This window comes from Rattus rattus, chromosome 9 (genome assembly GCF_011064425.1).
Source record: "Rattus rattus isolate New Zealand chromosome 9, Rrattus_CSIRO_v1, whole genome shotgun sequence".
NCBI classification, from domain to species: domain Eukaryota; kingdom Metazoa; phylum Chordata; class Mammalia; order Rodentia; family Muridae; genus Rattus; species Rattus rattus.
In genome coordinates this window covers 18,808,548-18,819,600 of record NC_046162.1, presented here as the reverse complement: position 1 = coordinate 18,819,600, position 11,053 = coordinate 18,808,548, and the positions used below count along the sequence as shown (strand labels likewise).

The following is an 11,053-nucleotide window of genomic DNA, read 5'->3' as shown; positions in this document are numbered from 1 at the left end:
AATGAAAAATCCCAGTGCCTTATATAAGACACTGCTGTAAGAGCTGTTTTGCAAGGAGGTCCCTAAGGCCTGTTGGACACTAGGCACAAATATCACCGCTGTTCACTGCCTACCAGAATTGAATGGTAAGTCCCTATTTCTGAAGAAGCTACACATCCTGTTTGCAGGACACAGAGAAATGGAGCAGGAGCTGCCCTGGAAACTCCCTCCCTCCCTGTTGGCTAACCTTCCCTGGTCCGCAAGGTGCTATGCAGGCTACTGAGGGGAAAGGTCTTCCTCGGCCATGCCAGTGCATGCTATACCTCCACTGGTCAGGTCAGCGTGCACTGTAAACAAGACTGGCCACGCTCCTGCGAGCAATCCTAACGAAATGCACTGGGCCATAAATACAGGGGATGAAAGGTAGTGTGGAGTTAGTCAGAAAGAGGGAAGAAGCCAGTGGTGTGGAAGGGGGACAAGGGAGGCTAAGGGTGTGTGAGAATATGATCAGACTGTACTATGCATGAAAAGGTCAAAATGAAATGGAAGCCATTGCTGTGCATAATTAATATAGGACAAAACATTTGGAAAAAAAAAAAAAAGAACTGCAGGGCTGGAGAGATGGCTCAGGGGTTAAGAGCACTGACTGCACTTCCAGAGGTCCTGAGTTCAATTCCCAGCAACCACATGGTGGCTCACGACCATCTGTAATGGGATCTGATGCCCTCTTCTAGGGTGTCAGTGTACTCATATAAATATAATAAATCTTAAAAAAAACTGCAATTCAACACCGAGGATCTCTGATATCTTATTTGAAAATAAGGAAAGAGGGGCCATGTCTGTGTCACAGGGGACACATGACAGTAGGGGCCAAGCCACAGAATGTGGGTCCCTCACAGAGAGGAGTTCTTGGATGAACAGTGTCATGCCCAGACCACAGGCTCCTGCAGAGACTTGCACAGCTAGGATGAGGCAAATTCTGCAGACTCAAGTTTCACAGAGGAGAGCAGCCTCAGTGTAACCACATAGTCTTGAGTTAAAAAGACAGCACCGTGCCTGCCCTCAGCAGGGCCACCGGCGAGTTCACTAACTCCAGCCCCAAGTCCTTTCCCCTAGGCTTCCTGCTGCTCAGGACACAGGGAAGATTTGTTGCGCTAACTGTCAAGATCATTGCTTGGGGTTAGTTTCCTTCCACACAGCATTTACAGTGAGTATCCTGTCACTGGCACCTGTCTGCCTGGGGCCAGCCTTTACTTCTGTGAGGTCTCTGTTCTGCTAGCTCAGCATTTCTCAAGCTTTAACAGACAAGTAAATGGCCTGGGGTCACTTGAAGCTGGTTCTGATCCGGAAAGTCTGGGGTAGGACTAGAAAAATCTGCATTTCTAATCCGCTAACAGACCTGAATTGGGATATGAGCTGCGAACCTGCAGCTGGGGTATCCAAGACCTACCACAAAGTGACCAAATTAGGCAGGAAAGGGTTAAGAGAGAACATGGGCAACCCTGGCAATGGCAGACAAGTTGGAATGTATATTATCTTCCCTTGAGACCTGGCAATTCTCCTGAGGCCAGCCCCAAGTGGGGGCTCATAGCACAGAGCTCTGGGCAGGACTCAGAGAGCCTCAAGCTGCCATGGCATACAGGGTAGTGTCCTCATGTGGTCCTTTCTTGTGAGTCTGTTAAATGCTGAGCTGTCCTCGGCTACACACACACACACACACACACACACACACACACACACACACACACACACACACACACACACACCATCACTACCACCAAATCCCATTTCTGCCTTCAGGAAGCTTTATTCAGGGGCTAAAATTCAGCTGTGTACACACTTAGGTTGTGGCCTCAGGCCAAGGAATCGGGCATTCACTCGTTCACTCATTCATGTGTGCATAAGTATTTATTTAGCAGCTCCTATGTGCTAGGCACTGTCTATGCTGGTGAACGAGGTAGCCAGGAAAGAAGGGGCATGCTCCTGAAGAGACCCAAAGCTGGTTTGGAGGGAAGGTGCTGGGGAACGCAGAGTGGCTGGAGGACTCTGCTTCATGTTCAATCTGCTCTCCTGAGCCAAGTGCCTCACCCCACACTCCAGGCTCCCCATTACCATCTATTCGCACGACCTCTGTGTACACAGGTGAACCTGGAAAACCCTCGGCAGCACACGTGAAACCACAGAGGGCTCTGCCACATTTCACAGAAGCTGGAGTCACCCAGGCTAACCATGGTAACCAAGGGTAAACTGAGCTGTTTAACCCAGAGAAAGGAGAGGGACCACTGAGTTTCTCAGACAGTCTCCATGATGGGCTCTGGATGTTGCCTCTGCGTCAGTCTTTGCATTTAGCAGGGGTGAAGGAACTGGGTGGCCCAGTGCTTGCTCGTTAGAAAGGCTTTCTGTCTCACTCTGCAAAGTGAACCACCTGCTTTTTGTCCCCTGTCTGCTGCCATACTCTCCATCGCTTGCAATCTCTCCTGGCTGCTAACGGTACCTATAAAATACATTCACAGAAACATCTACACCAAGTTATTTATTTCACTGTGATAATTGGTACCGCAACCTAGCCAAGTCCAGACAGGAAACTACAAGGGCCTCACATCCCTCTCTAGGTCTCATATCTGACCTTCTGGTGACCGCAGGTTGCAACTACACTGGCCCTGTCTTTCCCCGAATGACCAAAGAGAGGGGGGCCAGGTCTTGGCCTGCACTGGTCCTGCCTCTGCCTCCTTGTCTAGTTTCCTTCCCTGACCTGAGTCCTCAAGTCCTTAGCTCCAGTCTGCCTCCCACATTTCAGCTCCCCCACCCACAGGTGACATCACGAGTCTCCAGGACTCTGGGCATTGCATCGTGTTTCAGTCCCCGGTGGCATCTTCGGTGTGAGTCTGTCTGTGGAGTCGTGTCAGCACCCTCACCGCAGGCTTCCCACACACTGCCTGGCAACAGCTAGACTCAGGAAAGATCACCTGGGCTGTAAGAATCCCGGAACTCTCCCAAGGGAGCTGTGCCTGGCACGACCGAGCAAGCGGGGACTGCTTTCGGTACAGGGTGTCCCTGTGCCCTGGCATCATGACTTGGAAGACACAGAATCAAAAGGCTCTGCCTCAGAAATGCAGATGCACTGGCGAGGGATGCCGTCTTTGTGGGAAGCCCTTGGTGAACACGCTCAGCTCTAAAGCTGCCTAGAGCTGCAGTGGGGTCCGGAGGGACCATTCAGAAGCTTGCCCTCTGCCCCCCGGCCTCAGAACTGCTGCAGCTTTTCCAGCAGGTCAACCTTGGCCTTGACCTGAATTTAAATGCACTCTTTCAGCCCTCACTCCTGAGAACTCACCTGCCTTGCATGAAAATCCACACCGATCTCTGCACAGAACACTCCCAGCTTTCTGCCCCCATTTCAAGCTTGGCAGAGCAGATGGGCTCTCACAAAGAATTCCAGGACCTGCTGAATGGCGGGGTGGAGAGGACAGCTACCTTCCAGGAGACCTACTCCAGGCCGGGCTTTCCACCAGAGGCCTGGGTGAAGTGGGGGCAGCTCAGCTGTTACTCTGGTTATTTAATAGCTGTGTAACCTCAGGCAAGGCACTTCACCTCTCTGAGCTTGTATTTACAATGCTATAAAATGGAGCTTATGATAAATGAAGAATTATGAGGGTCCTGATGGATGGATTTTAGAGTAGTGTCCCAGCACACTAGTGCCGAACAATTTTTGAAAATATATTCAAATACATATATATTCATATATATGTATGTATTATACCCACAGTTTTATATATATATGTGTATATATGTGTGTGTGTGTATGTATGTATGTATGTATGTATGTATATATATGTATAATACTTGGGGGATGGAGATATATATATATACATACATATATATATGTCAAAAGAGATTTCACTTCCTCTTTTGCTTCCAGTCTGCTTTCCTGTGAAGAGAGTGGCATCAAACCGTGCTGCTGATTACAGTGCCTGTTTGGCTCCTGTATGTCCCTACGTGTGGAGAGTCCACCTTCCTCTGGCCTCTGCCTACACATGACCCTCTCAAGCACCCTACACATGCACCTTCTTGCTCAGGCTACCTGCTCCCTAGGGATCCAGGTGCTTGAAGACCCAGGAGGGTCTTCTCCAGGCATGGGCTTTCTTCCAGAATGTTCCTGGGAAAGGTGACTTGGCCATCGGTTGGTTTTCACACTGAGTTCTCTCTGTTCTAAGTGTCCAAGGGCAGAAATAAGACTGTGACCCTGATTGTTCTACTCCAAGTCCGATGGCAGCGTCTCCTGAGTGAATGCGTGAACAAGCAAAGGAGAATCCTGCTCTCTTCTCGGTCCTCACCTCTTGCTAGGCAGTGCTCACCCAGTATTGAGTAGAGCCAAGGATTAATTCTCCTCAGTCTCAGCCTCCTGAGAGCACTGGCAATTGTCCTCACCTAATATTACCTGCAGAGGTCTCTCTGGGCCAGGTCCACATTAGGACTCTTCAGTGCTACAGTGCTCAGCGGTAGCCCCTCTCCAAAGCTGGGGTGAACCCTGCAGTCAGCTTGGGATACCCTCTGACTCGCTCTGTATCAAGGTATACTGGATAGTTTGATGTCAACTTGACACAACCGAAATCAACAGACAGGAGGGAGCCTCACGTAAGAGAATGCCTCCATAAGATTAGGTTGTAGGTCACTCCTGAGAGACACAGCCAGAATCCAGCAAACACAGAGGCGAATGCCAGCAGCAAACCACTGAACTGAGAATAGGACCCCGTTGAAGGAATCAGAGAAAGAACTGGAAGAGCTTGAAGGGGCTCGAGACCCCATATGTACAACAATGCCAAGCAACCAGAGCTTCCAGGGACTAAGCCACTACCTAAAGACTATACATGGACTGACCCTGGACTCTGACCTCGTAGGTAGCAATGAATATCCTAGTAAGAGCACCAGTGGAAGGGGAAGCCCTGGGTCCTGCTAAGACTGAATCCCCAGTGAACTAGACTGTTGGGGGGAGGGCGGCAATGGGGGGAGGGTGGGGAGGGGAACACCCATAAAGAAGGGGAGGGGGAGGGGTTAGGGGGATGTTTGCCCGGAAACCGGGAAAGGGAATAACACTTGAAATGTATATAAGAAATACTCAAGTTAATAATAATAATAAAAAAAAGATTAGGTTGTAGGCAAGTCTGTAAGGCATTTTCTTAGTGACTGGCATGGGGTGGAGGTGTGAAGGGCAGGAGAGGCTGCAGCCTGTTGTGGGTGGTGCCATCCCTGGGCTGTGGTCCTGGGTTCTATAAGAAAGCAGACTGAACAAGCCACAAGTTGCAAGTCGTTAAACAGCACCCATTCGTTGCCTCTGTGTCAGCTTCTGTCACCAGGTTCCTGCCCTATTTGAGGTCTTGCCCCAACTTCTTTCAATGATAAACAGTGATGTGGAACTGTAAGTCAAATAAACCCTTTTCCCCCCTCAACTTCTTCTGGTCATGGTGTTTCACTGCAGCAGTAGAAACCCTAACTAAGGCAGTATTCTTTCTATTCAGAGTGTTTCTGTTTGTTTTCAGTGCAGGAGAGATGGCTTAGTGGTTATGAGAGCATGCTACTCTTGTAGAGGACCCAAGGTTGGTTCCCAGCACTCACACTGAGTGGCTTTGAGCTGCCTGTCAGCTCCAGGGCATCTGACATCCTCCTCTTGTCACAATCTTTGTGAGTGCCTGCATGCACATGCACCTCAAACCACCCACACACACACACACACACACACACACACACACAAAATAGAATCTTTTTTTTCACTGGGGACACACAGGGCCACAGCACTAGTAAGCACTCTACCACTAGCCAAATCCCCAACCCCTAAAATAGAATCTTAAAGCAAATGGCCAACATTCTCCCTTTTGTACTCAGCTCACGTTTGCCCTGGTAGCATGAAACCAACAGAGGACAATGGTGTGGGGCATTTAAGGCAGAGCTCTGGGCCTAAGTAACTGGGCTAGCCTTTATGTGTGCATTTGCACATAAAATAACAAAGCAGGCGGCACTTAAGACTTGCCCTCCACAAGGCAGTGAAAGCTATCAACAGTATCAATGCTGGACCCCTGAGCACTCATTCTTTAGCAACAGTGTAACAAAGTGCACACACCGCATTTCTGCAGTCTGTGACATGCTCAGTGAAACCCTACTGCCTCGCTCCTTGAACTTGCTGCTTTGGAATTCCCCCATGAAACACTGTTGCTACTTAAAGGAATGACTGACAGAGTTTCCTCAGACAGGGGGATTTACCAGACGATTTCTGACAGTGAAGAAAAGCAGTGGACACAGGGTGAAGCCCAGATGGTGTTTGCTGCCAGCAATAGAATTGGAGCTTTCACATGAGTATTAATATTTTTGAGAACTTAAACTGGGCTCGATAGTTCCCTCTCATTGAAGATTTTCCTGATGGGGAACGGACAGGTGGTCAGGTCAGTGACATAGGGTTTTATCTACTGGAGAATGGATGGCATCACCACCTGGAAGACCGGCATAATTCACCGAGCTGTTCTAAGGACCCACTGGGTGACGTTATAGATCCCAGCCGGGGGACAGTACTACTCAAAGTCCAAGGCACACCAATGTGGATTAGGAGAGGAGAGGCAAGTCCACAAATACGAATGCAGGTTCCCATGACAGCTACCTTTCAGAAGATCCCACTGCCTGTGTGTGACTAATGGTCTGCCAGTATTGGAAGGGACCCTGAAATGCTCCCTCCTGTTCCAACCACATGTCGATATGAAGCTGGCCTTTCTCCTTTAACTTCACCCTGAAAACTACCACAACACATGGGGTGCAGGACAGAAACTAGAGTTGCCATGGCACCAGACATTAAAGATTTGCAAAAACAAAACAAGACAAAAAAAAAAAAACAACCAAATAAAACCTCACTTCTTACATAAATACGTGGTGGGTAGAGAATTATTTTTAGGTAAAGTAAGAAATAGGTATTTCAAAATGGGCTGTGTTAGTTTCCAGTGTGCCCTGTCAAACATGAATAGTATCTCTGACAAGCACATGTTCTTAGAGTCCTGAAAAAGCATAAAAAACTTCCCAGGTGGCCCCAGAGCACAGTGTGCCAGGCCTCCTGGCTCTCACGCTCTTAAACACTCCTTCCCCCTCCTCCCCCGTCCTCCACTGTGGTCTAGACGGTTCAGTGCCAGAATTGAGCTCCTTGGAGTGCACCAGAAGCCAGGCTTGGCTGGGAAAGACATCATCTCTTCCACTGAAGAGAATCAGAGGTTCTGTAAAGGCACAGGGCCCCAATTATTTTCGCTATTTCGGTCTCTGTGTCCTGAACCTTAGAGCAAAGCACTCACGAGCTGTCTTCGCGGCATCCCTGCATTCTGACATGTTGCTTGTGGCACCCACAGCCAGTTCCTGCAGCGTCTATGCCTGGAAACTGACGACCACACGCTCACCCAGACTTCCAGGGGCTCCATTTCGGTCCATATTCATGCTGACAGGAACTTTTAGTGACTGTCAGACCTCCTTTCCTTCCCTGGGGCTGTTCGTCCCCATGACAACCTCTCTGAGAATCAGGAATGTCAGAAGTGACAGTGTCACCTAAGACCCGCTTGCATTCTAAGAGGCTGGCATGCTCACAGCCCAGCTAGGAGATACTGGCCTGGGATGTGATGGAGATTCCCTGGGGGGGAATCTGGGTCATGTCACATTCTGTTACTTATGTCTGAGGATTCATACCCAGGGGGCCCCAGCAGAGGGAGTGGGCCGAGGGTCTAGGAGGGAGCTCTGACATACAAGTGTGACAGTGTGGGTGTGAGTGGCAGGGTGAGTCTTGCCGCTGGGACACCCTGACCTACTGTCAGTTCCTCATCTGGTTCTTCAGTTTCCATAGCAGGGTCTCCACCTGTGTAGCTGCTTCTGCCTATTCCACTCCTTCAGGCCCATTAGGGACCTGCTCCTGCTTGGCCCTTCAGTACTGTAGGACATGTGGGCCATGCTGCCAGAGGCATTAGCACGGACCAGGTAAGGTTGAGCATATCCAAATCCTGGAAATCTCAAAGACTGAGATTAGAATCTCATCCCGAGATAGGCAGGAGTAGGACTAACTCTCTCCTTGTTTCTGTGCCTCCTCTGAAGAGAGTAACCAGGAGGGAGGTCCCCAACAAGGTGGTCACAGTCAGTCAGTCACATAACCCAGTACCTGGAATTCTTCTGCATGCAAATGAGGCATCTCAGTAGCCTTAGGCTTCAGCCAATGACCTTCTCCCTCCCTGGATAGTCTCATGCCCTCCCCCAAAATGATATAACCTTTGGCTCATCCCCAGTTGAGTGTATGTATTCCAAGCCATCCCCAGTAAAACAAACTAAGATCGTCTTAGAGAGCTGCTTCATTAATGATCAGTGAAGAGGAAAAGGCCTTAGCTTAAAAGAGCTGTAACACTGTAACGTTGAGACTCTCAGAGAAGGCCTTTTTCCTCTTACCTGTGCCCCCAACCTGGCTCCCAAAGAGACCAGGATCCTGATAGTGACAGCTTCCCACCTCTGGTCTAGTGGTGTCTGATGCCCCGGAGGGAGAGGCAGACTGAGAACCCCGTCCATTCTGGACTTTGCCCTGTCTTCTCCAATCTGGTACTGGTGGTTTCTGGACGCCCCAGAGAGGGGAGGCAGAACCTGGTACCGATCACACCCAAGTAAGCCTCTCTTTCTCATCCTCATCTCACACCTTTCATGAAGCCGTATGAGCCTGAGAGATGGCAGAACAAACGTCTTCTTTCCCCAGAGACACCCCGAGCCTCATGAGTGTTGGGCCCACCTTGTTTCACTAAGGGTCATCTCTCCATGTTGGCAGCGAGCCTGACATAGGAGGCACCTCATCCCCATGTGGTGAGCTAGAGAGCGATGGCACGGGAGAGGGCAGCGTGACAGAGCACGGGCTGGCAGTGCGAGTCTAGGAGGTTCTTCTGTACCAGGCGGCGAGCACCCACGGCTGACAGAGAGCTAGGCCTATCTATTCCTGAGCCAGGCAGGGTGCTACATCCAGTACCGTGAGCCCTCCAAAGGTGACATCTATTTCATTTAACTTGGAGCTTCTGGGGAGCGACTATGGGGAGCCTGGGCAGGAAGATGTTCTAGACACCGGTGCGACTTAGTGCTGACAAATCACCTGCTTGACGGGGTTGCTTGAAAGAGCAATGGAATCAGATTATAAAATCATGTTCTCCAAAACGCATCAAAAGATGCTCTCACAATACCCCGTGCTATTGCAAGGGTCACACAGAGGCCTCGTAGGATCTAGAAGGGCAGGATCCAGCACGGGCTTTTGGACAGTGCAAGAAATGTGGCAGTCCTCTTGTACTTTGGGGTGTCTGTAGGGAGAGCAGAGTCAGGCCTGACTCTCTTACCGGGTGGAGATGGTTTGGAGTTCCTCCTTCTTCTCCTTTAATAACCCCGGCCTCCTAACACCAATCAAAGCTCCCAGCCACTGTCCGAGACAAGCTCTGTTGGGTTCTAAGGAAGCCAGGCATGTCCCCACACCCTTACTTGAGATGCTAGGGTACAGCGGGAAAGCTCCTGTTGGTGAGGCTGCAGGGGCTGGGGTGGTACTTACAGTTCAGTCACGTCCTTTGGCATGCCCTTGGGGAGGGCGCGGAGACCCCTGTTGCTGCATCGCACCACTGTCTCCACACAGGTACACTGCTCGGGGCAGCGTGGACTCAGCTGACAGCTGTTCTCCTCATTGCCTGTGGAGGACCCAGACAGGGTGAGCATCCTGGAAGGTGAGCCCTACCGGGAGAGCAGCCAGGCAAAGCTAGACTGGGCCAGACTGTTTCCAGCAAAGGCCAGCTCTACCTAGCACTAGCAGTGAGCTCAAGCCAGGGCTAAAGGTGGCTACTGGTTTCTTCCACTGCCAGAGACAAAGGATGCATTCCTGGGAGCTTGAGAGGGAACACTGCTGCTTAATGCACTCCAGATGAAATGAAGACCAGTCAAGCTGCTAATCCAGACCCACGGCCATATATGGGGAGTGGGGGGGTCCTGTCTATCATATGAGGAATATGGCTCTGAAAGGAGCGGCCAGACAGAGGCAGAACCTGGCCTTTCCCCTCCCCTTTCTACCCTTTCCTCTCCACCGGTCACTATATATCATTCCTATAGGTGTCGAGCATGTCACCGGCCTCATTACAATGTCCTTCAGTTGATCTGCAAACAAATCCATCTGTTCTAAGGCAACCCAAAAAACCCACCAAGTAAAGAACCATACAAGCTTGAGTTCAGGCAATCAAATGGGCCTTCTGGGACACAAAGCCTCAGATCTGTGGGTTCATATCCCTTAGTCAAAAGGAATTTTCTTGAGGTTTGTTTCCCCTAAGTACAACCTCTGACTTTCACCGTAACACAGACAGGAAGACTTGCACGCCCAGGTGTGTAAACTGTGTACAGAGGAGCCCATCTAAGTGGCCCCAAATTCATGGTGGACAGGGCAGGCAAGTGAACCGGGGCATTCATACAGAGGACGGAGTCCTGAATGAACGAACATCTTGTTTTAATGAAGTCAGTGCGGATACAGAACCGAGGAAAGTAAAGCAGCTTCAGGAAGAGACATTGCTTCTTAGTCTGAGGAACAAGCCATGGGGGCTGGTAGGAGACCCTCAGAGGCCTTTGGAGCAGAGCTCCTCAGAGCCTGTGTTCCAGGAGGGCGGAGTGGAGTCAGAGGTCTCTGCATCCTGCCTTGCCTTCCCTGTCCACTCCCACTTACCTTCGCAGGTGAAGTCCTGGATGGCCACATCTTGGATAGGAATCTCCTTGAGGAAAAAGGGCTTCTGACATCTGGGGTTCCCGCTTACGATTCGGCGTTTCCTCAGCCACCGGCCGAGCCAGGCCATGTGACAGTTGCAGTTGAAAGGGTTAGACAAGAGGTTTCTGAGGGTGAGGGGGAGAGAGAGAGAGCCTCTGAGTGGTCATTGTCCACCCTGACCCTAGCCCAAAGCCTAGGGTCTACTCCTGTAGCCCAGGCTTGCTCTCTCTAGGAGGTGATGAGTCTTGGCATCCCTTCCTGGGAGGGGGAGGGGATGCAGCTACAGCTCATGCGACGGGTGTATTAGGACCT

General features: G+C 50.5%; 1 protein-coding gene across 1 annotated transcript in view; it reads right to left on the bottom strand.

Annotated features, from left to right (window-relative positions):
- The window catches only part of Slit3 (slit guidance ligand 3), a 588,206-nt gene that overhangs the window by 64,571 nt on the left and 512,582 nt on the right, over nucleotides 1–11,053 (bottom strand). Inside the window, exons 19-20 of the mRNA XM_032913200.1 lie at nucleotides 10,703–10,866; nucleotides 9,554–9,686 (exon numbers count right to left, since the gene is read on the bottom strand). Coding sequence (XP_032769091.1) covers nucleotides 9,554–9,686; nucleotides 10,703–10,866 — 297 coding nt within the window. The remainder of the gene's footprint in view (nucleotides 1–9,553; nucleotides 9,687–10,702; nucleotides 10,867–11,053) is intronic.